Raw genomic sequence first — 27,654 nt, forward strand, 5'->3', positions numbered from 1 at the left:
GTAAAGCATTCACAAACTTAGGACATCAAGTGAATGAAGGGACATTTACAAACGAGTTACAGTTGCTAAGCAGACTAAATACCAAACTAGGCGTGGATCACTTAAAATATTTGACTTATTGTAAGAAGTTTACTGGGTTGCTTCAAAGAATTACACTTTTGAATATTCTACCTTTTAAGTATTTGTGCTGAATGTAAAATTGCTGAAAAACATCAGTGTTGGCAAACATTAGTTTTCCTAAAGATTAGAGGCATCAAAAAATGTGTTGAGGAAGAGAATTGTGGAACATTGAGAAACATTTCACAACTTCAGATAGTTGTTTATGATCTTAGACTGGAGGTGACTTGCTTAAAAATACGCTTTTAGTGGATAAAATTCAACAGAAAATGTTTTGTTTCAAATGACAGAACTGGCAGTTTAGAGTCTTTGGTCGAAGGAGTATTTATTTATTTGATTTTTTGAGGACTTACTTACAAACCACCACCTGGAATTAACTGCAAAATCAATATGATTAACATGCAACTTATTTTGAGAAATGAATGAACTGGGAAAAACCTGAACGAACGATGATTTATGCACAAAATCAAACGACTTTATACACTACATGTTGAGGACTAACGGATGACAAAATAAAAGAATTTAGGGATAGGAAGACAAATGCACAATAAAGTTCAATTAAATTATTATAACAATAGTAATGGGAAATTAGGACAGTTTTAATGATTGAAGGTGTTACCATAGATCCCAAGAAAAACTCTGTGTGAAGTTTAACCTCTAACATATTAGCTGAGATTGTAAGTCCAGGAAACATTCTTCAGAAGGCCAGTAGGGTCAGGAAATGGTTTGTGGATTAGATCCCAGAACAGAGATAGAGATAAAAGCAAATAAAGAACAAGGTTTTGACTTAGGAAAGTTGCTAAGAAATAAAGCATCACCAGGGGAACATCGAGTACGAGTACGAGATTCCTACGACATAAACATTAATAGTGGATTTAATTGCATTGAATGTACTTTAAATGTCAAAAAACTCGAATCAGCAGAATATTAGAACAGGAAGAGGACGGAAGTGCTTAGAGAATCTAAAACTGGAACTTGAATACATTTACAATCCTGCAGGACTGAAAGGTTTTTACAGTATAAGATACTGGATTCTAAGTCTTCGTAAGTAAGTCTTTAACAGATAAATTAGTGTTTGCGATGCACAATGGCAGTCTACATGTACATAATAAAATAGGTTTGTTCTCTTTAAACAATGAATCTTAATAAATGTTGTCAATGAAGGGAAGATCTCAGAAAAAAACAATGTTCCCTTTAAGGCAAAATGTAGTTTTGACATCTCTTTCGCAAATAGAGCAAGTACAATGTGATCTGGATGGTGAACTTTTTGACTGTGGGATGTTGGGGTCATCCATTTTGGTCGCACATTTTGACATGCGCAGCTCAACAGACGTCGCAGCTCTGACGTCACTGGAAGCATAAACCGGCTGAGATGCAGAGTTTCGTTGCCATTTCCTGCCTGTCTCACAGGACATCGCAACAGAGGCGCATATCTGGAGAGACAAGAGCTCGCAGGCGAACTTTTGCTCCATAAGGCCATTCCTGGAAGAGCTTGAAAGCTGGAAATCTGTCTGATACATGAAGATCAGGAGATTTATTTGCCGATCGAAGACCACGCCGACACCCGGCGCAGGTGGAAACCCACAGAGGTTCTATGTCCAAGGAGATGAGTTTTCCTTGTTGTTATTCTGTCAACCAAACGGTCCATCGTTTCCCCTCCTGGACGGATGAGAAATTACCGGGTTTTTTTTCTGTAATTTGATCACGGACGCATGGTCCCCCTCTCCTCATTTTTCGTCAGACCTGATCCATCCTCAACGGTGGAGAGCAGAAATAAACGTCAAAGTAATTTCGTTCATTTCATATTAAACCGGATTGGTGCATTTAGAGGTCTGGGCCGGATGAGGCATAGTGAAGGTGATGTAGGATCACCAGTAGTTAATCTAAGGTATCAACTTGTTGCATGCAATATTGATGGAAGTATTTTATGCAAGCGCTGCTGAATCGTGGTTAATGTTTGTCCGGCTGATCTCAAATCAGCCAGGAGTTAGAAGTTGGACTTTTAAACGTTTTTCATTCAAAGCAGCTGCAGTCTGGGCCTCGCCTGATCACTCTTTGTTCCAGTTTTATTGCTGGAGTTTTTCCACTGAGTTCCTGCCTCAGAGTTTTATGACTCTTTGTTCAAGATTTGGGGCGATCAGCTGGTTGTGGCTAAAGGGGCGTGGCCCCACCGTTTCATCAGCTGATCACTGCGATCGAGACATCAACACCAGGAGGATTTCTTTCCATTTAACCCAAATTACACATTTTGTCCATAAAACTGCTGGTTTAATCTTCATAGACACTAAATGCACTTATATGTTTTTCTTTAATTATTATTGTTAGGTAGTCATTTTTATTCCCTTTGTGTAGAATAGTTCTTGTTAGTTAGGTGAAAGTTTTGGACCAGAATAATGGTATATCAGGATTATTTGGCTTCAATAAATCTTCATATATATAATTAAGAAAAGCGTTTGTGTTTATTTCGTGCAAGAGTGATTTATCTGTCAAAACAAAGTCGAAGTTCCCCCACCTTCGGTGAAGCGGTTGAATAAACAGTGACAGTTGGTGGCTTGGTTAATAATTTGTAATTATTAAAGAGCTTTGAACCCATAATCACAACACCAGAGGACATCTCTGATTTCTATTCATAAGTAATGATTTTTGGTGAAGAAATACATTTTTTTTTCAAATTATGATTTTAAATTATAATTCTTGATGAATATTAATTAATCAATAATCATAATCCTTACAGGGAACAGACAATTATAAATTAACATAATCTTTGTCTCTTCATCATTTTAAATTAGTAAACTTTCTTCTCCTAAAGTACCGGCCCACCCCGTCAAAGGTACCAAAAGGTGATTTATTCACCATAATAACCAGCAAACCTGTCTGACCTGAACCCCACAGAGAGTCTAGGGGCTGATGTCGAGAGGAAGATGAAAGACACCAGAGCCAACAATGCAGATGACGTGAAGGCCGCTATTGGAGCAACCTGAGCTTCCTGAACACCTCAGCAGAACCACAGGCTGATCTCCTTCCTGCCGCATCACACTGATGCAGTAATCTACGCAAAAGGATCCCAAACCAACTAATGAGTGCACATACTGTGTAGTACATGGACACAGATTACAGCAGGGTCACATTTTTGGATTGAAAATCCTTTTTTATTGCTTTAATGTAATACACACATTTTCTGAGGGACTGAATTTTGGTTTTTTTTAGTAGCAGTAAGCTGTAGTCATCAAATTGAACAGAAGTAAAAGCTGGGAGTATATGACTGTATGGAATAAATCTGGTTTCACACTGACTGTAAAAACATAAAAGACTAATAAACTGAAGGAATGACTTCTTTGTTGGATTTCTCTGTACCTCGTGTTTGCAGTAGAGCAGCAGCAGATTTCCAAAGGTGACTCGTGGGAAAGAGGGCTGCTGAAGGAGAAATGCCATCTTCTCAAAGCCCTCTGAAGGCCTCAAGTCCATATTCACCAGAGCCTGGTTGTGTAGCGTCACTGGGTCCAGCTCCTGGCAAACAACATGCATGTTTCACAGAGCAGCACCACATTCATTTAAATTCTGTGGCACTAGTGGCTTTTATTCACAGTAATCAGACAGGAAATGGGCAGTGAGGAAAAAAAGACATGCAGCAAAGGCCCTACGGTCAGAATTAAACAACCTGTAGAGACTAACAGTATACCGCAGTATAATCTGTACATGGGCTGCCACATCGCCCCACGTTCATGTTTCTGCTCATGTGACAGATTATGTTTTATAAAATTACTGATTTAAGACTTTTGAGGCTTTCCTTTAAATATCCAACGCTACCACCAGGAGGCAGTATTGGACAAGTCATTTCTCAGCAGCATCACTGGGTGAAGCAAAGCACTACATTTATCTTAATAGGAGCATGACAAGCAAATGAAATGATCATTACTGCCACCATGTAAGCCTTCCCTCCCATGTATCTGATCTTATATTGAGCTGTTGGAGGAACAAGTCCAAACAGCCTTGGATTAGAACTGAACCACATGAACTCTGAGAGAAGCAGAAGGAGATGGGTGATGATGGTTACCTCCTCTGATCTCGGGGGCATGTCTGTCAAAGCCTCCTGAGCTGCTTTCACTGCAGGAATCCACATGAAACAACAAGGAGAGAGAACACCAAGCATGTCAGAGCGTTTCATTACAGGATGGACCTTTCAAACCACGTGTGAAAACTTCATTCAGGACAAGAAAATCTTTCTTTGATGTGAAAGCACTGCCACGAGTGTTCACAGAAATTATCAACAGTTTGGCTGCATAAAAAGCAAACTTTACCGTTACTCAGACAAGTCTGTTCCGCCTCAGACTGGCAGGAGGCTTCCTAAAACCTGTTTTTTTCTCCATATCTGAGATTGTAGCTTTCTTTCAGCCAGCTGACTGATAGGGTGCAGCGACTGGTGGGAGAGGGGCAGCACTGTACTAGTCTATGCCCCAATCTGTAACATTTTTAAATCTTGGTGAACCTTGATGTCAGTAACTGGGCCTTGCTTAGTCACATGTTTTCACCCTAAATGAATTCAGGTTCTTACCATTCTTCATCTGATATTCAATGGCTGCTTTGAGGTTAAAGGCTTCGATCAGAGCAGACTGATGCAGGACCAGAGTGTTCCCCACGCTGTGAACATCAATGCCTTCTGTGTTCACCCCAACGTCCAGCTCTGGTGCACAAACAAAATATTCCAGTCAAACAACTGACAAAGTTTAGAATGGACAGAAAGCAAAGTAAATCTGAGTTTAAGTATGTTTAAACCTGGATGTTCCCTCATTCCTCGGTCTATGATCTCTGTGATGTGTTTCATGGCCTGCGGGTAGTTCTTCAGGCTGTAGTAGGTCAGGGCGATGTTGTAGGACAACGCTGACACAAAGAACCAACGTGAACAAGGATGGAGTGATGTTTAGGAGATTTATTAATTTATTTATTAGTAATGAAGTGACAATTAAACTAGTCCTGCATTAATCCAGAGTGAAGGAAATAAGAACTACCATTGAAAAAAGTTTTACATTTCTGACTTTTGAACAGCAAAGCTGTCGCCTAATGTTTGATGGCTTTTCTATTGTCATTCAGGAAGTTTCCTGTGGAAAAACGAGCCTCTACAGCACACTAAGGTTTGGTTCTGCGCGCTCGGCTGATTACCTGGGACGTATCCCAACATCTGCATGGCTGTCATGAACTTCTTGCAGGCGTCCTCATACTTGCCGTCCTGGTAGAGCAAACAGCCCATGTTGTAGACGTAGTCTGGGTCATCCTGTGGCAGCTGCTCCAACAGCAACTGTCAATATAAACAACCAGAGAAAGAGACTCAGTCTCCGTGGATGGAAGGAGAATGACTAAAAATGGTTATACTGGGCTGACGGTTTAATGTGAAAACAAACTCTTCACCTTGGCAGCAGAATAATCTTCCTCACAAAATTTGATACATGCCTGCAGCTTCACCATCTGGTTTAAAAACAGGAGAAATCAAAGACAGAACTACTTAACATGCAATTATAACCATACAGACTTGGTTCGTTCATTATTACACAGAAAGAGGAAGAAAAACCTGTAAAGAAACAAAGTAATACTAAGAAATCAGTAGTTAGACCATATGGGCCGGTTTTCTGTTCAGCTGGTGCTGACTGCTGTTAGGCCAGTCAGAATTTCAAAAATCCAATCTTTTTCCAAACAGTGAACGCACCAGATCGCTCCGACAACAACACTCTTTGGTGTGGACGCTGTTACTGAGGGAAGAGACTCAAAGTGACATATTTGCAGCATCAGTGAGGTGTTTAAAATGAAGCCAGAGGAAGCACAGGAATGTAAGAAGTTAATAAAAGGGGACTATTTTTCTACAACATGGCTAAATATATCTGAGATTCATTCAGGCGTCAAGAGAGCGAGACATAAAGCAGAAACCAGGAGGGCTCTGGTTTATCCTTCTCATCTTTCCACCTCTGTCAAACTTAAAGAGCCATTCAGCATTAAATGTATTATTACACTTTGTACCATAACTTAAAAATCAGTACAGATGTATTTATAGGTAATAATGTTGATATAGCAGTGAGGGAAACATGTCTAGTAAAACATGTTTTTTCCTATGATGCTTATTTGAATTTCCAGAAGATGCCAACTGTAACCCAGACCCAGTTTTTAGGGCACGCTGAGCTGAGGTAGAACAGCCAGCTATGTGGGAGAGACCTGATCACAGTCCTGATGTAACATTAAACACTGATAATTATACCATTCAAAACAAATTCTTTAGTAAGATCATTACTGATGGCACACAGTATAAATGTTAGGTTTATATCAAAAAAGTTTTACAGGAAGATTTCTTTCCTATTGGCCAACTTTTATGACAAACAGACCAACAAATAACAGAAAGACATTTAAAAGCTGTAGGAAGACGAAATCTGTAAATGAAAAAAAATCGTAAATGAGTTAGAATAAGTTAGGTTTTTCTATTTAACCGTTGAATTTTATGCATTAACTAGAAAAAAAAAAACAGTTTTAAAAAATAAAACAAACTTCAAACGGCCCTTGTGCCGGAACTCAGTTGTTTAAATGTTATATTGTTATGTTGCACTTTAAGTTTATTCACTTCGTCCATAAAGGAACTTTCTATGTCTAGGCAACATAAATAATGACTGCTCTTGGCAGGAAGACCTGAACATAATATTCTGTGTGCTCTTCTTTTATTACAGTTCTTAAAGGAATTGGATTTGGTCAAAATTGGGATCGCCAGTTCAGAACTTTCCAATAACCAAACATCAGAAATGGTCACACGTTGTACCTTGGTGTGGCTGCTGGGGTTGTCCAGGACAAAAGAGGCCCTGGTGGCTTCAGGAAAAGCCCCAGCTTTGTACAGGGACTGGGCGTAGTACAGCTTATATTCCTCCACCTCCGGGTGCAGCTGGGTGAGCTGCTCATAGCACTCTGCAGCGCTGCTGAAGTCCTGGATGTGATAATAGCAGAAACCCAGCAGAGACAGCGCCGCCCTGGACTGAGATTCACAAAAACTCTGAATTACTCAGAAAATCACCTGATGGGAAAAACAGCTAGCTACTTTGCTTTATTTGTACATGTTCAGGCATTTACTAAACATTTATAACATGAAACAACACAATGGAAGCTAAATAATCCTAAATAACACAGGATTTTATTTGAAGGGACAGACCTTCAGAGAGAAACTCACAGATGTGTTATATTTGATCCACATCTGAATTTCTTACATCACAGTAAAAATATAGCAATGTGTTTTATCCTCTAAATTACACTGCCAGAGTTCGATGCTGTTTCTCTCAGTCCATTGCAGAGATGCACAATGCAATACATGCTTTTACAACCTGCCAGACTGACGACTGTAACGCTCTGCCTTCTAAGAGGAGCATAGCTATACTACAGTCCAGAAAGAGAGCTCACATCAGTGATTTTAAAGTTTCTTCATTGGTGCATTTTAAAAATAATTTTAGGGTGCTTTTAAAAAAGGTTTTATCTGATTAGCTTTGCCCTTACAAGCCATTCAGAGCCTTCAGGTCTTCTGCTGAAATGAAAACTAAAACTTAGGTGTAATTCCTTTATCATAGCCCTCACCTTTGGAACAGCCTTCCAATGACCTCACAGCAGCTAAGTGTGAAAAACCCCCATCTAATTTGAAGATGAAGCTTTCAATTTACTAGTCTGTCTACTTTACAGCCAGCATCTATCGTCATGAGACATGGATCATTATTGAACGAGATTCTGGATGTAAGTGGCTGAAATGGGCGTCCTCTGTAGGGTGTCAGGAGTTAGCCTTCGAGATAAGGTGCGGATCTTCAACATCTAATCATGCACTATTTTATGATATTTAAAAAATATTGTTATGTGAAACATCTAAAATAGAACATCAACCTCAAATATAAATGTTTCTTTTTTGTCTCATAATTTATCTTGTTTCTTTTGGCTAGTTTATTAATCCTGAAAAATAAAACTTTCACATTGTTTCTGACAACAAAATTTCATGGATTTCTTGAAACGTTCAACCACTTTAATATCCTATGATTAGTATTTCTAATCCTGAATCCCTACTCCATGTCAAGTTAAAGATTCTGAAAACTACCATAAAACCTTAACCAGATGAAGATTTCTGAACTTATTTTCAACACATAGTTGTTTACCCTGTTTGCGCAACTTGGGTCAGGCAAACTGATGTATTATTTATTGACACAAAGAAAAGAAACATGTAGAACAATTAACTGGGTTTGTAATTATTTTGTTTTCACATCGCTCCCATAAATCTGTTGGCACTTTCCCAGGATCACTGAGCCCCTTACTGTTGTGTGTTTCTGAAGTTGGCCGTTGAGAATGTGAATTGCCTCCACATATTGGCCGTCTTTAATCTGAAACAAATAAAATAAACTGAGATGAGTTTGTGGTCTAATGTCTATCGACAAATTTTTATAACATGCTATTAAATTAATGACAGATACACATTTGGTTGGATTAAGTTAAATAATCATCATCATCATCATCCAATTTGCGTCAAGCCTCTGCAGTGGAACATCTTTCATTTACATTTGTAAAGCCGAATTACAGACATAATAGTTATGATTAAGAAGAAAAGTGACCAAGTTGTGTTTTTCTTTTTTAATAACCGACTTGCGCTAAATTTGGTACAAATTTAAACGAGGTTTGGTCTAGCTCTGTCGCTGCTAACGTAGCCTTTGAGCCGAGAAGGTAAGTTCTACCCAAACAGCGAAATTCTCACCAGTCTGTAGATGGTCGCCGTGTACTCTCCATCTTTAATCGCTGCCATGGCTTCCAACAAGCAGCTTTTTAAAGCATAAACTGCTCGTTTTACTGTGTAAACCGTAGCTGTTTATCATAGCATTTATGCTAGCTTCTATTCAGCAGACGGGGCGGAAGGTATAGGAGCTGTTACCTAGCAACGACGTAGACCTGAAAGAGAAGAGTTGACAGGCGTCGGCGACAACCAATCACGTAAGATAACTGTCTTGCAGGTCCAACCCCGTTTTGCTTTGTATTTCAAAAGCATATTTAACTATATACTTTATTTTACCCGTTAATAGTCCTATGCTACCGCATATTGTGAATTTATTTCATTGGTCAACCTTATCCATCAATGTGAGTGGGCGGGATAAACACTGCTGTCGACGAAGTGATTGGTGTACAGTTGAGTTGCTGTGCAGGTTAACCAATCAGATGTTAGGCTCTTTTTGACAGTTACATTTTTAATAATGCCGCCGGAGATACAATGGGAGGTTTAAGATTTCTGGCCAAGCAATTTCCAATGTAAATAACTATGGAGCAAATAACCTGGAGTGTTGAGTTAATAAGCATAAAATGTCAATGAGATAAGTGATTCAGACACATTTACAGGTCCTTCTCAAAATATTAGCATATTGTGATAAAGTTAATTATTTTCCATAATGTAATGATGAAAATTTAACATTCATATATTTTAGATTCATTGCACACTAACAGAAATATTTCAGGTCTTTTATTGTCTTAATACGGATGATTTTGGCATACAGCTCATGAAAACCCAAAATTCCTATCTCACAAAATTAGCATATCATTAAAAGGGTCTCTAAACGAGCTATGAACCTAATCATCTGAATCAACGAGTTAACTCTAAACACCTGCAAAAGATTCCTGAGACTTTTAAAACTCCCAGCCTGGTTCATCACTCAAAACCCCAATCATGGGTAAGACTGCCGACCTGACTGCTGTCCAGAAGGCCACTATTGACACCCTCAAGCAAGAGGGTAAGACACAGAAAGAAATTTCTGAACAAATAGGCTGTTCCCAGAGTGCTGTATCAAGGCACCTCAGTGGGAAGTCTGTGGGAAGGAAAAAGTGTGGCAGAAAACACTGCACAACGAGAAGAGGTGACCAGACCCTGAGGAAGATTGTGGAGAAGGGCCGATTCCAGACCTTGGGGGACCTGCGGAAGCAGTGGACTGAGTCTGGAGTAGAAACATCCAGAGCCACCGTGCACAGGCGTGTGCAGGAAATGGGCTACAGGTGCCGCATTCCCCAGGTCAAGCCACTTTTGAACCAGAAACAGCAGCAGAAGCGCCTGACCTGGGCTACAGAGAAGCAGCACTGGACTGTTGCTCAGTGGTCCAAAGTACTTTTTTCGGATGAAAGCAAATTCTGTATGTCATTCGGAAATCAAGGTGCCAGAGTCTGGAGGAAGACTGGGGAGAAGGAAATGCCAAAATGCCAGAAGTCCAGTGTCAAGTACCCACAGTCAGTGATGGTCTGGGGTGCCGTGTCAGCTGCTGGTGTTGGTCCACTGTGTTTTATCAAGGGCAGGGTCAATGCAGCTAGCTATCAGGAGATTTTGGAGCACTTCATGCTTCCATCTGCTGAAAAGCTTTATGGAGATGAAGATTTCATTTTTCAGCACGACCTGGCACCTGCTCACAGTGCCAAAACCACTGGTAAATGGTTTACTGACCATGGTATCACTGTGCTCAATTGGCCTGCCAACTCTCCTGACCTGAACCCCATAGAGAATCTGTGGGATATTGTGAAGAGAACGTTGAGAGACTCAAGACCCAACACTCTGGATGAGCTAAAGGCCGCTATCGAAGCATCCTGGGCCTCCATAAGACCTCAGCAGTGCCACAGGCTGATTGCCTCCATGCCACGCCGCATTGAAGCAGTCATTTCTGCCAAAGGATTCCCGACCAAGTATTGAGTGCATAACTGTACATGATTATTTGAAGGTTGACGTTTTTTGTATTAAAAACACTTTTCTTTTTTTGGTCGGATGAAATATGCTAATTTTGTGAGATAGGAATTTTGGGTTTTCATGAGCTGTATGCCAAAATCATCCGTATTAAGACAATAAAAGACCTGAAATATTTCAGTTAGTGTGCAATGAATCTAAAACATATGAATGTTAAATTTTCATCATGACATTATGGAAAATAATGAACTTTATCACAATATTCTAATATTTTGAGAAGGACCTGTATTTTTGATTTAAACAGATACAACCCAGAGATGAAACTCCCAAAACAGAAAATAAACAGTTTATCACCACAGCTATGACAGTGTTTTAAAAGAATATCGGCCATATTGGATTTTGAGGCCATGGTTGGTGAAATACCTCTGTCTTTCTATAGTTATTACTTCTATTCTTTTTCTGTTGTGACAAAACACAACAAACAGAAAAAAAAAAATCAAATTCCTGCTGCAGAGCAGTTAGAGCTTTTCTTCACAGTATGGTGGTACTTGAATACTGGAAACATATTACTCTTATGTTAGAATGGCCCAGTCAAAGTCCAGACTTAAATCAAACTGAGAATCTGTGGCAGCAGATGCTCTCCATCCACTCCGAGTTATTTGCAAAGAACAATTGGATAATAGTTCAGTCTCTTGACGTTCAAAGCTGGTGGAGACATACCTCCTAAAAGTCATGCAGCTGTAATTACAGCTAATGTTGATTCAGATTATTTAAAGATTTTGTAACATTAATTGCCTTTATTCATCATTAGTCTGACAGAAGGTCAGAGAGAGAAGGGAAAGACATGCAGTAAAGGCCTGAGACCAGGAACTGAACCCAGCATAGCTACTTTGAAGGAAATAGCTTCCATATATGGTGAGGCTGCTCTATCGAGTAGGTCAGATTTTTAATTAAAAAAATTTAAAAACATGTTTAATTGTCCTTCTAGTTCCTAATTATGGACAACTCTGCATTATTCTATCATATAAAAACAAAACGAATTACTTTGAAGTTTGCAGTTGTAACTAGGGCTGCATGATATCAGGCAAACATTAACATACAGCTACTAAATATTGTGATGACCATGTCAGTTGCAGTCAATCCAAATCTACAGCTTTATAAAAATATACTTCCACTGTGAGCATTGATGGGAGTGGAGGTCCATCCAACAGGTCAAACATGTTACTGGAATACAAATTGTGCTGTTGGGTAATTTAAATAAAATATTTGACCACAAAATGCATCTAAACAGTCCTTTGTAAATGCAATATTGCAGACATGGGTATTGTAATGATGACTGCTATTCAACATATTCTGCAGCTCTAGTTGTAACATGACAACATTTTAAAAAGTTCAAGTGTTATGAATAATTTGCAGGCCACTGAATGTCCTTTCTATTAGTCTAGCTTTCTGCCTCCTCACTAAACAAATAAATTTTTTATAAATGAACCCATCTATCAATTATTTCTCCGATGTACTCCCTAGTTTTCATACATCCTTTGTCAGACATTGTTCTTCTCAGCTTTTGTACTTTTCTGAGTTTCTCCAGCTGTGTTGGAGTAAATGTTTGGTCTTCCAGCTTCAGCAGCAGCTCTGATTCCTGTTCAGTAAAGCAGTTTTTCTGAGCCAGCTCTTGTGAGGCCTGTTATTTCCATTGCTCTCAGCTTAATGGAAGTCATTCTGCCTGTATTATTTGATATCTTTGCTGTGTTTGGTTTTTCAGTGGGAAATGGTCATTATCCACACAGTTTTAATCTTCCTGTTTTCATCTTATTTTCTCTAACAACAGAGCACAAGAACAGACTGGTAAGCTCCGCAAATATGATCTCATGAGTTAATCATGAATGACTTGACCTCATTCAAAGGTTTATACAAAAGAAGAACGTATACACACACACATACACACACATGAAAATAAAACAAACCAAGGTGCTGGAGGTTTGCCTCTGACCCAAACCACACTGCTGACCACCGGGCCTCCATAATGATGGGGGAACGGGTACATGCCGTGTGAGTGTGCTTGAAGTGAAAGTTTACATTTTGGTGTGTGTGAGTGTGTATGTATTTGCAAGAGCATGCATATTTGCAAGCTGCAGGGTTGTGTGTCTCTCCTCTGCCGGTCTTTTTCTAGCTCTTTCTGCACCTCCTGCACGCCCATCACTGACTTCTGTTGGAGCAAACTGGAAGCCTCACAGTAGAGAAGCTGCAGAACAAAAGGTACTGATCAATGATTTCAATATTTTGTAGATTGCTGAACCATTGGTGGTGGGAGGTTGGACTGCATGAAAGCATGAGTTCAAGAATTTAAAAGCATTCAAAATATTGAAAACCTCAAAGGATTTTTGTAATTCTTATGATTTCATCGAAGCTGCTTACAGCTAATCTGATTTTTATGTTGCTCATGATGGAGGCAGGAACATGTTTTTGGGGCCTGAATATTTATGGTTGTGTTTGTATTTGAGGACTTATGTTGGCTTGCGAAAGTGTCAAAGTACTGAACTTGTTCCACATTTTGTCTTGTTACAAACAAAAGTTTTGAGTATTTTACAATGACTTAGAATGACAGACCACCACAAAGTGATGCTTAACTGTGAAGTGCAAGGAAATGTCTCCACGGTTTTTAAGAATGTTTACAGATATAATCTGAAATATCTGGTGTGTATTCGTACTTGGTCTGCCTGAGTTAATACTTGGTTGAAACACCTTTCAATGCTATTACAGCTGCAAAACCTTTGGTGTTTGTCTCCTGCGGACTTACAGCCTTGCAGTCCATTCTTCTTTGCAAAACAGTTCAAGCTCATTCAGGATGGATGGAGAACAGCTGTAAGAATCAGTTTCCAAGTCTTGCCACAGTTAAGATTTTGGTCTGGATTTTGATTAGGCCATTCTCATACGAATCTGCTTTGATCTAAACCACAGGTGTCAAACTCAATCAATGCAATTTGCATCATTTGTGAAAGAACTCGTCTGGATGTATTAAGTGACTGTGCCTGGGGGGACCTGCTCTGGGTAGGGCGGCAATGTAGCTGAGGGTGGTGGCCACATGCGAAGCATTGGTGGAGTAGGTGTCTCTTGCCTGGTGTTGTGGTGCAGGATGTGGGATGCACTGGGCACTGGGTTGTGTGGGGACTGCTGATCCATTCGATGCTGGTCTTTGCTGGTGTTGTTGGCATTGTGGAGTTTTGTGGTCAACAGGACGAGTTGCGTTTGTTTGGTTCTTTGCTGGTTCTTGGTTCTGGCCGCAGGACCTTGGTGGGGTCTTTCTCTTGGCTTTAGGCAGCAGGAATGCTGTAGGTGGAGGGGGTGGCATGAGACTGTCCCATGGGACTCAGCCAGCTCTTGTTGGCCCTTGTCCACTTTTTGGTTCATACTGAGTCTTTGGATGGCTTTTTTGTTTTTGTCCGTGACTTTTGGCTTGGGGGGTATCACTCTGGGGTTTGCTGGGGGTGCTTTTCACTCCCTCTTTGGCTTCTCCTACAATTTTACTACAGACAACCTCTGCTAAACACATTTACACACACACACACACACACACACACACACACACACACACACACACACACACACACACACACACACACACACATACATGCATAAGTGGTAGCAGGCACAATCGCTCCATTACATGCACATATAAAGAGCATAAAACATCTGGATGGAACTATGTATTACATTTGCCACGACTGTGGGTGAATAAGGATTTTAATAGGGGAAACAGCACCAAAGAAAACAGAAACACAACTGGGAAACAGGCTGACCACATCAGAACATTTGACAATGACTGACTGAAGCGAGAAGTACTCATGCCTTGATTACTAGAATACAACAACGGTAAAGTAATTACTGGATGAGGAACAGCTAAGGGAGAGCAGGAAGCTGAGGCACTGCTGAAAAGTGTTTAGTAAAAGAAATAGACTGGGAAGAGAAAATAAACCAAGCTCAAAACCTAAACATCATGTCAATAATGTTGTTTTCCTCTGTTTGTTTTTCTTCCTTTAATAATTTTTATTGTTTGGATTATTTTTGCCATTTCTGGTCTGTTTTTCTCCTCTTTCTCCTCTCTGTCTCTTTATCATTGTCTCTAACTGCCTAAACCAGATACAGCTTGTCGTGAAATTACATTAATAAAGTCAACTGTGCAGCAGGCGGAAGATCCATTTTTCCCCCTTGAGCAAAACTGTTACTGACACTGTTCGTTAACCAGTCCCACCATGTGTCTTATTTTCATGCTATCTCTGGAATCTGTTTTCGAGATTTTGCCAGGATTTTGCTCTATATTATTCTTAGAAATGTCTTTACCTGGTCATTTCTTTGCTGCAGCTACAGTGGATTCACCTCTCAAACACATGAGTTTATTTAACACACACACATTATTTAACATACAGCTCTGTAGAGTCTGCTGCGGCTTCTGTGTATTATTGTTGGACCATCCAGAAGAAACACAGAGATGAAGGTACAGTTTTACTTCAACAGGCCACTGCATCTCATTTCTGAAATTTCCAATCAGTTCAGGTTCCCTGACTGGCGTTCCATAATGTGAACTGAGTCCAGGAGCTGGGAGTTTTTCAGCCCCAGGGCTGCTGCCTCTTTTTTAACCTCTGAAAGCCTCTGAAGTGTGTAGAACAAGAAATTAAATGTATTTTCCTTGGCTTTGTAGCCACACAGACTCCCTCAAGCAGTGTAAATCCCCACAGACACCTGACTGAAGTAGTTGGGTACAAAGATCAGTTTCTAAATGTTGCCTAAATCAACAAAACAAAGCAGAAAACATACTGATGTGTGCTGATGATGATTCGAAGCACGTAGAAACATCAAAAGTATGGATTTAGTGTAACTGCACCTCAATCTTCATTAAAACGTTTCTTCCAATTACTCCTGGAATCAGCCAGTGGAGCAATTAAGTTTTACTAAAAATTCTAATTTAGAAGTAAAATATGTAAGCATTCCTCAAATTGACTTTTGATAAAGATAGTAGATGATATATTTTATGAGACTGAGGTAGATTTTTAATGCTTAAATATACTTTCAGTAACTTTATCATTTTCTGTTGATTTCCTTGAATATTTAAGGAGGAGAAATGCAGTTGTTTTTTTCAACCCATTTCTAAACAACTTCAAATTTCAAGACTAAAAGTTGAAACAAGCACAGTCAGTTAAAGTTGTTTTGATATGTCACCACTTTTCCATGGTCTGGAAGAAGACCCAAACTGTCCCACCCAGAAGAAAGGGAAGTGGTGAGGATACTTAGCAACAACCCAGAAACCGCCAATCCTTGAGCCTGTGATGAACTGGGAACCACTGGAAGACCCAAGTTACTGTCCACAGTGAAACCAGTTGAACTGACCAAGAAAGTAGCATTTGCTCAAAAGTTAACACCTTTAAGCTGAACTAAAATCACAGGATGCCCACAAGAACAAGCCAAATGTCTTCTGGACTAATGTTTCATGGTCAGAAGATCAAGTTATTTGGCCTCTGTAGCAAGACATAGCCTTGCAGGATTCAAGCTAAGAACATAGTACCAATTGTCAAGCATGTTGGTGATAGCATCATGCTGTGGGACAGTTTTCCTGCCAGGGTTATTGATGCACTGCACAAATTGGATGCAAAAAAGACGAAGGAGAGCTCCTTCTAAAGTCTTTTTCTCAAATAAAGAGCAAGACTGTTGACATTTGGACTCAACAGGACGATCATCCTGAACACACATTAAACTGCTTTTGGATTGGATAAAACAGGCCAATGTTAAGCTCTTGAATTAACCTCTGACCTCAACTCTGTTGAAGAGGTGTGAATACTATGCTTAGAGTCAGATCTGTGCCAGACATCCAATTTAAATGAATTATACCAATTATCCCAAGAAGAGTGGTCAAACAGTGGTCAAAAATTAGTCAAGCCGACAGAAACACAGAATAAGGTTTCTATTTCATTAACACACATCTAGTCTCTCCCTTTAGGTGCTGACCTCATAATGACCTTCAAACTCAGCGTGCTGCTGCTGGTACTGGCCGTGGTCACAGTGCTGGTGACGGCCCAGAGGCGCCGCCCAACTTCCAAGACCAACGATGAATGGAACTACAGGGATGGAGGTTAGCACCTTTAGTTTACTCTCTATCTGTACAGGTTTAACGTTCAGGTTTAAAATGAAATGCTGATTTTATCTAATCCACAATGGGTTACAATTATACATACAGGCTCAAATATTTACTTTAATTCCCCCAAACCTTTGGGTTGTCCTGAAAGTCCTGAAGTTGTCCTGAAAGTATGTGGAAGGTCTACTAAAAAAGTGAAACAAAGATAAGATTATTGATGTGTGACTCATTCAGTTAACTGGGAAGTATTTGTCATTTGCAAAATAGGTTCTGGTTGTGTATGACAAACCATTTTATACTTTATGTTAAAGGTTTTGAGTTCTCTGAGGTCTGATTTTGAGAATCCATTTATGACTGACAGGATTAAATTTAGTTTACCAAATTTCGATTTATTGAAATTAAAAGAGATACCCAAAATATACTCAAAATGTTTAAAAAGATTAACATGTGAAATTGTCCTGTATAGCTGAGCGGGTCAGCATGCGAGGCGTGGCCAACCTGACTCAAGTTTTGGATGACTGGAGGTTTGACATCCTGAACCAGATGAAAGGTCTCTTGCAGAACGACCATCAGTCTTTGCTGCCGGATTACGGCAGGTAAGAAACAAAAGCCCGCTTTCCACCGAATGTTGCGGGATTTAAATCCCAGGGACTTTTCTTACCTGAGTAAAAGGAATCCTATGTTATTTGTGTGCTTTCTGTTTCCACTGCTCTGAAACGGTGTAGAAAATGTATTTAAATTAGACTAGTGAGGTTTGAGGAACTTACGAAGAAAACTGCACTGTACCTCCAGTCCATCAGGTGGCGGTAATAAGAACAAACAAAACCCAAGCGAGAAGCCTGTATTCCGCCATTTGTTTACAAAATAAGATGGAGAGCTGGCTTTTTTGCTTGTGGTGTTGTACCACATTGTCCTGGACCTCATCGTCAGTCCACCTATCATATGCCCTCTTCTTTTGGTCCATTTTCAATCAGAAAAACTACACTAAAATATGAATGTTGTATAAATTGGAAACAACAAACGGGTCTTAAATTTGGCGGGTGAGCGGAAGTCAGAATCAGAATCTGCTCTATTGCCAAGTTTATACAGACAAACGAAGAATTTGACTCCAGTACACTTACAGGGGTTGGACAATGAAACTGAAACACCTGGTTTTAGACCACAATAATTTAGTAGTATGATGTAGGGCCTCCTTTTGCGGCCAATACGGCATCGATTCGTCTTGGGAATGACATATACAAGTCCTGCACAGTGGTCAGAGGGATTTTAAGCCATTCTTCTTGCAGGATAGTGGCCAGGTCACTACGTGATACTGGTGGAGGAAAACGTTTCCTGACTCGCTCCTCCAAAACACCCCAAAGTGGCTCAATAATATTTAGATCTGGTGACTGTGCAGGCCATGGGAGATGTTCAACTTCACTTTCATGTTCATCAAACCAATCTTTCACCAGTCTTGCTGTGTGTATTGGTGCATTGTCATCCTGATACACGGCACCGCCTTCAGGATACAATGTTTGAACCATTGGATGCACTTGGTCCTCAAGAATGGTTCGGTAGTCCTTGGCAGTGACGCGCCCATCTAGCACAAGTATTGGGCCAAGGGAATGCCATGATATGGCAGCCCAAACCATCATGGGAGGCGACTGTGGCTCAGTAGGAAGAGTAGTCGTCTTGCAATTGGAAGGTTGTGGGTTCGATTCCAGCTTCCCCCTGCTGTATGTGGATGTGCCCCTGGGCAAGGCACTTAACCTCAAGTTGCCTACCGATCTGTGTATCGGTGTATAAATGTGTGAGCGTTAGTGAGTGCGATTGGGTGAATGTGGCTCTAGTGTAAAGTGCTTTGTATGACTGGAAAGGTGCTATATAAATTCAGTCCATTTATCACTGATCCACCCCCATGCTTCACTCTGGGCATGCAACAGTCAGGGTGGTACGCATCTTTGGGGCTTCTCCACACTGTAACTCTCCTGGATGTGGGGAAAACAGTAAAGGTGGACTCATCAGAGAACAATACATGTTTCACATTGTCCACAGCCCAAAATTTGCGCTCCTTGCACCATTGAAACCGATGTTTGGCATTGGCACGAGTGACCAAAGGTTTGGCTATAGCAGCCCGGCCGTGTATATTGACCTGTGGAGCTCCCGACGGACAGTTCTGGTGGAGAGTTGAGGTGCACATTTAATTCTGCTGTGATTTGGGCAGCTGTGGTTTTATGTTTTTTGGATACAATCCGGGTTAGCACCCGAACATCCCTTTCAGACAGCTTCCTCTTGTGTCCACAGTTAATCCTGTTGGTTGTGGTTCGTCCTTCTTGGTGGTATGCTGACATTACCCTGGATACCGTGGCTCTTGATACAACACAAAGACTTGCTGTCTTGGTCACAGATGCGCTAGCAAGACGTGCACCAACAATTTGTCCTCTTTTGAACTCTGGTAGGTCACCCCTAATGTTGTGTGCATTTCAATATTTTGAGAAAAACTGTGCTCTTACCCTGCTAATTGAACCTTCACACTCTGCTCTTACTGGTGCAATGTGCAATCAATGAAGACTGGCTACCAGGCTGGTCCAATTTAGCCATGAAACCTCCCACACTAAAATGATAGGTGTTTCAGTTTCATTGTCCAACCCCTGTAACTCTCAATAGTAAAGAATATCTTTTTTAAATGTACATATATACACAATTGACTTTACAATGGAATATAACGTGAGATCAGTCAGATCAGAACACTACAAGAATGGGTTCACCAATCATCGATGCTCAGCAGAAAACCCTACCCCTCAACAATCCTGGGATAATCTGAAAGTCCTACCCGTTGCACTAAAAAATATTTCATCTATACTCTGCAGCCCTGACTTGCCTTTTTCAGCAATTCACACCTTGAGACTTGAGGCCAAAATAACTTAGATGGTATCATTAAGGACATGTTTGGAAAGTCAGGCAACGACAACCCAAACATTGAACTGAATAGAGGGTTGGGTCAGTAACCCCCGTGTCCTAAATGCCCCATTTGTGACCTTAATGGCCCTATCAGTGTCATTGTTCTGACTCCAGCTTAGACGCCAGTTACTTCCAACCAGTGGCAGATGCTGGTCTTTCAAGGAGGGGAAGCTCAATTTCAAGATCGCTGATTCAGCCTCAGACAGATCATCCAATCATCATGCAGAAGCTGAGCATCGGGGCCAGCCAAGGCCAGCCCGCTGCCCCATAGACCCGCAGAGACGCTGAGCATCTGATGGGCAGGACAAGGCCAGCATTTTTGCTTCGCTATTGAACTCACTGCTTAAAGTACTGTGAAGCTGCGGGAATGAATGAGAGGAAAGCCGCGTCGTTACCAAAGAAAAGAAGCTGATTCTGAACAAAGGTTGAGCGCGTTGTAGCGCATATTTAGTCAATGACTTGTACACACAACAGTATATATTTGATCACTTATTTTTTGACATTTTAGGGGAAGCTGAGCTTCCCTTGCAGTCTTAGAGCAATCACCACTGCTTCCAACCATCTCCAGAACTGAAGAAGCCCTTTAGATGAGACGCTAAATGTTTTCAAGAAACAAAAGATGTCAAGTTGCCTTCTACTTAGGCACTTAGGGTTAAATTAGGGAAACATATAAGAGAAACATAAATAACATGTAAGAAAATGTTGGCCTTATACCAAACATTTGTTCCAGGGTTTTGTACTTGTGTGTATTTTGAGCAGACTATTTTTAATTACTTAAATAAAAAAGCCAAGACGCCAAGATTCACCACAGGAATTTGGTTTATCCTGTGGTTGAAAGGGAAGTCTCCATCTTTTTTCTGCAGCCAGTGTCATCATAAAGAGCTGCAAATCAAACTACAATTTAAACCTAAAAATAGAAGCAAGCGGGAATTTTCATGTGGAGGCCTGCTGTTTCTGGGACGTCACTACAGTTTAGAAGTCAAATATTTAAGTATTGAAGAACTCATTTCGACTTTAAGAGAGTCGGTTTTCTTGTCCCAGGCTAATAATTATGAAAGTAAACCAAACTAAGTAAATAAAAAGATCTACTTGTAATGATTATTAGGAACCATTTTATTCGGTTGTGTTTGTTGCTGCAGCCTATCCCAGCAATCAGGAGCCCATAACAGAGCCAACACAGACACACACAAGACAAACATCTATAAAGTCTATAAAATTGCCCATTTCATGGGCAACATGCATGTTTCTGGACTGGAAACAAGGGAATGCCCAAAGAAAACCCCAGGGGTGGACTGGGACAAAAATCCAGGCCGGGAAATTGATACCATCCCAGCAGGCCACCACCAGCCAATTAAGGCAAAGCACTAAGACTGAGTTAAATTGAGCACAACGTTTGTACACATCATCAGCTGAATACCTATGAAATAAATGTTTCTGCTGTGATACAATATCATGTACTCACATAACATGACCTGAAATTATGTTTCCCTACATTATGCTATGTATAAACCCTTTTAAACTCACTAATAGGACAGTCAATCATAGTATCATACAACAAATGATTTGGAATTATTCGTTGAGTTGTCTGATTTAGGTGGTACTGAACTATAAACCCAAATCCTTGGAATCAGGGCGGGAAAAATAATCAAATGGCTTCTCTTGACTTTAATGACTTTCACTGTCCTTATCTTTCCTTTCCCCATCTCTCTCTCTCTGTACTTCTGGCTGCTCTGCAAAATGAAACATTTTAAATAATCTATGCTTGTAAAGTTAGTTGTATTCAGACCAATATGAGTGAGTCACAAAGTTTTCTAAAAGCGGAGCCTGCAGGTGTGTTTTGTGCTCTTAAATTGTACCTGAAGGTTCCCACTCTCACTCCTTACTGCTGCTGTCCACCACCTCCATGACAGCAGGAGCTCTTGCAGCTCTAGTGCTGCTCACTGTACTGACGCTGCTTTCTTCATTTCAACATGATGTTACCTGGTTAAATAAAGGTTAAATAAAATAAAAGATTTCAACATTTATATAATTTGTTAGTGGAGTTTATGAAGGAAACACTAAAACATTAACTGCTATGTGTCTGCACGGCTATGTCAGATAGCCTGAGTAAAAAAGCAGTCTGTTGGGGTCATCCATTTTGGGCGCACATTTCGACATGCGCAGCTCAACAGACGTCGCAGCTCTGACGTCACTGGAAGCATAAACCGGCTGAGATGGAGAGTTTTGTGGCCATTTCCCACCTGTCTCACAGGACAGCGCAACAGAGGCGCATATCTGGAGAGACAAAAGCTCGCAGGCGAACTTCCTCCACAAGGCCATTCCTGGAAGAGCTTGAAAGCTGGAAATCTGTCTGATACATGAAAATCAGCAGATCTATTCGCCGATCGAAGACCACGCCGACACCCGGCGCAGGTGAAAACCTACAGAGGTTTTATTTCCAAGGAGATGAGATTCCTCCTTGTTATTCAGTCGACTAAACGGTTCTTCATCTTTTCCCCTCCTGGACAGATGAGAAGTTACCGTTCGTTTTTTTTTTTTCTTAATTTGATCACGGACGCATGGTCCCCCTCTCCTCATTTTTCGTCAGACCTGATCCATCTTCAACTGGTGGAGAGAAGAAATCAATGTCAAAGTAATTTTGTTCATTTCATATTAAACCGGATTGGTGCATTTAGAGGTCTGGGCAGGATGAGGCATAGTGAAGGTGATGTAGGATCACCAGTAGTTAATCTAAGGTATCAACTTGTTGCACGCAATATTGATGGAAGTATTTTATGCAAGCGCTGCTGAATCGTGGTTAATGTTTGTCCGGCTGATCTCAAATCAGCCAGGAGTTAGAAGTTGGACTTTTAAACGTTTTTCATTCAAAGCAGCTGCAGTCTGGGCCTCGCCTGATCACTCTTTGTTCCAGTTTTATTGCTGGAGATTTTCCACTGAGTTCCTGCCTCAGAGTTTTATGACTCTTTGTTCAAGATTTGGGGCGATCAGCTGGTTGTGGCTAAAGGGGCGTGGCCCCACCGTTTCATCAGCTGATCACTGCGATCGAGACATCAACATGACAGGAGGATTTCTTTCCATTTAACCCAAATTACACATTTTGTCCATAAAACTACAGGTTTGATCTTCATAGACACTAAATGCGCTTATATGTTTTTCTTTTATTATTATTGTTAGGTAGTCATTTTTATTCCCTTTGTGTAGAACATTGCTTGTTAGTTAGGTGAAGGTTTCTGGACCAGAATAATGGTATATCAGGATTATTTCTCTTCAATAAATCTTCATATATATATATATATATATATATATGAAGATTTAATTAAGAGAAGCGTTTGTGTTTATTTCGTGCAAGAGTGATTTATCTGTCAAAACAAGGTTGAAGTTCCTCCATCTTCGGTGAAGTGGTTGAATAAACAGTGACAGTTTGTGGTTTTGGTTAATAATTTGTAACTATTAATGAGCTTTGAACCCATAATCACAACACCAGAGGACATCTCTGATTTCTATTTCGTAAGTAATGATTTTTGGTTAAGAAATGAATTTTGTTTTTCTCAAATTATGATTTTAAATTATAATTCTTGATAAATATTAATTAATCAATAATCATAATCCTTACAAGTGGGTGTGTCTGTCTTTATCTATCGCTACTACAGTCTGTGGGAGTTTCAGCCAGGCAGATACCCGAGTAAGTGGATTGTTTTTTAAGCACGACCTAAATAGAATCATTGAACTAATTTTTACTCTTTATGTACCACACAAAAAACGAACAATATTTAGGATGAACAGCATACAGTGCATCACAAAAGCTTTAACAGTCTATTATGTTTTTTAGACTTTACCACCACAAACACCGCTGTATTTTGTTGAGATTTAATATCATTATTTCATGATTTTTAACATGACATTAAAATCTGAAAAGTGTGGTGTACATGTAAATTCAGCCCTCCCAAATCAATACTCTGTAGAACCATCTTGAACTGCAATTCCAGCTGCAGGTGTTAGGATCCTTGGATGTTTGGGTTTTCGTTTCCATCTGTGTTTCCATTCCTTGTTTATGTGTATTCTTTAGGTAGTGCCATATTCAGTTCATTTCTCTGTGCTCATTATTGTCAGTAAGGTGTTTCCATAATAGTTAATTCTGTTTTGTTTAGTTTCCTTCTTGTTTTCTTTCCTTTTTGCATTCTAGTTTATTCTCTTAGATCTGATTTCAGTTCCCTTTGTGTTTATTATACTTCCTTCCTCAGCCTTCCTGCCTTCATTCTGCTACAGCTACTCCACATCTCCTCTGATTAGTTCATCTGGTTCTTTTGTCATTTTCCACCCCTGCCTCAGTATTTAGGCTCCTGGATTTTCATTGTTCCTTGCTGGATTACTTTGTGATACTGCAGGTTTCTCTCTCTGTCTCTCTGTTTCTCCATGTCCTATTCGCCCTGTTCAAGACTTGTAGGTTTTGTCTGCTCATTATATCCTTCACCGTGCTCATCCTCAGTTCCTGTCTGCATATTGGTCCCAACTACAACCTACAAAACATGACAGCAGGACTTTTAGGGTGCATTGCTAACAGATCATCCAGAGACCGAAACATCTAACAACCTGATCTTTACAAAACAGCTCAAGCTCAGTCTGACTGGATAGAGGGTATATATGAATATCAATTTTCAAGAATTGCTTGAGACTAGCTTGTCAACTGGATTTACCTGTGAACTTTGACTTGGCCATTCCAACACACAGATTTGCTTTGATTAAAACCATTCCATCGTAGCTACTGCTGTTCAGGGTCATTGTCCAGCTGGAAGGTGAACCTCCACTCTTGTCTCAAGTCAGCTGCAGACTCTAACTGGTTTTCCTCCAGGATTGTTCTTTATGTATCATTTTCTGCTGATGAAAAGCACCACCACAGCAGGACGCTGCCACCTCTATGTTTCACTGTGGGGATGGTGTGTTCAGGGTTCTTCCATAGTGTGGTCCAAGGTTGGATTTGTGCAATGTAAAAAAATTTGTTGTCCAAATTCTCCTGCCTGAGCTGCTGATCTCTGCTGCTCCATCAGAGTGACCATGAGCCTCTTGGTTGCTTCTCTGTTTAATGCCCATCCTCACAGTTATGCACTAGTTTGTCATAAAGTCACAATAAAATATATTGAGGTTAGTGGATGTAACGTGACAAAATGTGAAAATGTTCAAAGGGTATGAATACTTTAGCGAGACGTTGTAGATGTGTTAGTAACGATTTAATCCCTGAACGTTCAACATTTAAAGTAGGCTAATGAATAAGAACATATTTAGCATACCTCAATACCACTTTTTTACCTACTTTTCAGTACAAATCACCATGAGTCCAAAAAAGTAACTTAAAGAAAGTTTAATAAATAACTTGAAGGTCCAGTATTTTTCCATCATCTGTAATTTACCAGCAGATATTCTTCTTTCTTTTGTTCTATGTTTGGTATTCCATCCAGTTAGGGCTAAATGTGGCATGTAATTCAGGCTTATGGTTTTGTCTAGCAAACAACCTATTTCAGACAGTTTTTGGGCCATTGTGGAAAACTTTAGCATCTCCCAAACCAAAAATGCTGTCAGGAAAAATTATGGTAATGAATAACTTTACTGCTGAAACTGTTCTTTTCTCTCACTGAAATCCTAGAGACATTTGGTCCCTGTTTTTTCCAAACCTCGTCAGAGTTTTGAGTGGTTTTGTTCATGTATTCTTGTGCAACTTATGACGTTACTCTAGAATGGATCATTTTACTTCAGAGAATGAATTAGCTGTTTTATCTGACAGTTTCAATTCAATTCAAAAATGCTTTATTGATCCCCAAGGGGAAATTAGATTTATTATTATTTGTTTAGCCCCGAAAAGAGGACGTTTTTTTGTTTTTTTATTACACACACATAAAGCAGGGTAAGTGTGACATGCTTTTTCCATGCCAAGCCATTTTAATAACCACATTTAGATTGGGCCAAGAGGCAAGTCATGCATCTTGCTCCACCCATTTGCTTCCTGCACCTAGCTTCTATTGTTATTATTATTTATTTATTTATTTTACTATTATCTGGGGGGTTGTTGTCTTTATCATTATTGCTGCTCATCGGCACAAACATAACATAACAATGAACTTTGCAGCAGTATTACCAGAACGTATGTAAATATGTTAATATTTCTGGCTCTCATCACCATCCAATATAATCTGACCACCTAATGCAGTTTACCATACTTTTTACTGTGCTTCTCCAAGCTGGCAAAATTGATCAGTTTTATCTATTAGGAGCTTTATCAAACTCTTCCTGTCATCTGTGTTGTGACTTTCCCTTGTTTCCTGAACTTTGGAATGAAGGAATAAGCTCTTGACCTGCTCTGGTTTGTGGTTTAGGATTCTGCCGCTGTCTGAGGCCTTAGATGACCTCTACAAGGAGTTCAACGCCCTCAAAGAGCGCCTGGGTGACCTGACGGAGAAGTTCACCGGCATAGAGAGTTTTATTGATGAAGTCAAGTCCGGCCGTGCCAACAACAGCGGTCCGGCTACAGGTCCTGCTCCAGCTCCGGCTCCAGGTCCAGCTTCTGGTCCGATCCAAAGGCAGGGAGGAAGGAGGGTGTTAAGGAAGAAAACCACCACCTCCACTTAAAAATAAACTCTGATTCTTCCTTCCTTTCAGCTTTAGTCTCAGCAGAATATTCCACTCTGTTCTCATTCCCAAGGCATTAAATACTGTAATTTTATCAAAACTCTTACAGCCTTATTTGTGTCATTTTCACACTTTCTAACAGATGAAATGTCTGTCAAATGGAAGGTTGTCCTATTTCCACTATTCCTGGAACCCTTTCCAAAGTGTCCTGAGGTCAGGGTACTAAATTGTGTACTTTGAATCCTTATAGAGAAAATCATCTCAGTCGATGTTTCCGTTTGTAAGGAGGCGAAGCCTTTGATCATCAGCTTGACTAAAAGCAAGACGTGGCACAACACCTAATGGCCTTAAAGTTCTGCAGTACTTAAGTTTAAATCTTGTCTTTAAGGCTGCAGTTTGTGAAATTTCTCAGTAGAAGGAACTTGGGAAGCAACAGAAAGGGTTAAGAATAAAAAAGTCCTAAATTAGTCAAACACTAAGTCAAGTGTATGGTTCTGTTCCACTCAATGTCTTCAGACTCAACATTTGTAGCAAGTATTGCTTTTTTCTGAGGTTGTTGAGGTAGGTGGTCGCAAGAGTGGTCACAGCTCCTAATTCCTTCACATAAACAACTTTCCCTGATCCTAAAGACTCGGACTGATGCTCTCATACTGAAAACTGATTGGTTTTACCTGCCTGTAAGACTGCTTGCAGCTCATTTTCAGTCCTCTTTGGCCAAGTTAAAAGCTGTTCAAAACAGACAGTTTTCCTTTTTATTGTCTTACCCAACATGGGTGTCCCCTAGAAGCTAATGTTAGTTAACGCCTACGTTGGAGCCCTTAAAGTAGAGCTTAAACATACCTCTTCAGGCTCTCAGAGCTTTGTTTAAGCAGCAAAATGGCTGACAGTATCTGATGCCTTGGGAGTGATTACAAAGTACAACTTCATCCTCCTTAGCTGTTTTTTTCCCTCCCCTATTTCCAGAAGCCTGTTCTCTCTCATTCATTATTAAAAAAGCTGAAATTAAACTGGAAGAACAGCCAAAAAGCCCAATTAGCAATAAGCTTTAGAAAGCTGTAAAGTCAGCTTCTGTTGCAGGGTTTATTGCAGCCAGTTCCTATAAAGTCTAAACAATATGAACAGCATGTTTTCTTTTAAGGTTTACTAATTAATGCAGCCA

General features: G+C 40.1%; 1 protein-coding gene across 1 annotated transcript in view; it reads right to left on the minus strand.

Annotated features, from left to right (window-relative positions):
• The window catches only part of LOC124862651 (tetratricopeptide repeat protein 30A-like), a 20,656-nt gene extending 11,653 nt beyond the window's left edge, over positions 1-9,003 (minus strand). The window contains exons 1-9 of the mRNA XM_047356698.1: positions 8,861-9,003; positions 8,427-8,492; positions 6,908-7,117; positions 5,521-5,577; positions 5,275-5,410; positions 4,891-4,995; positions 4,670-4,798; positions 4,172-4,221; positions 3,472-3,624 (exon numbers count right to left, since the gene is read on the minus strand). Of these exons, the coding sequence (XP_047212654.1) occupies positions 3,472-3,624; positions 4,172-4,221; positions 4,670-4,798; positions 4,891-4,995; positions 5,275-5,410; positions 5,521-5,577; positions 6,908-7,117; positions 8,427-8,492; positions 8,861-8,908 (954 nt within the window). The 5' untranslated portion in view covers positions 8,909-9,003. The remainder of the gene's footprint in view (positions 1-3,471; positions 3,625-4,171; positions 4,222-4,669; positions 4,799-4,890; positions 4,996-5,274; positions 5,411-5,520; positions 5,578-6,907; positions 7,118-8,426; positions 8,493-8,860) is intronic.
• Between the last annotated feature and the right edge of the window lie 18,651 nt (positions 9,004-27,654).

The sequence above is a fragment of the Girardinichthys multiradiatus genome, chromosome X (assembly GCF_021462225.1).
Source record: "Girardinichthys multiradiatus isolate DD_20200921_A chromosome X, DD_fGirMul_XY1, whole genome shotgun sequence".
Classification (NCBI taxonomy): Eukaryota; Metazoa; Chordata; class Actinopteri; order Cyprinodontiformes; family Goodeidae; genus Girardinichthys; species Girardinichthys multiradiatus.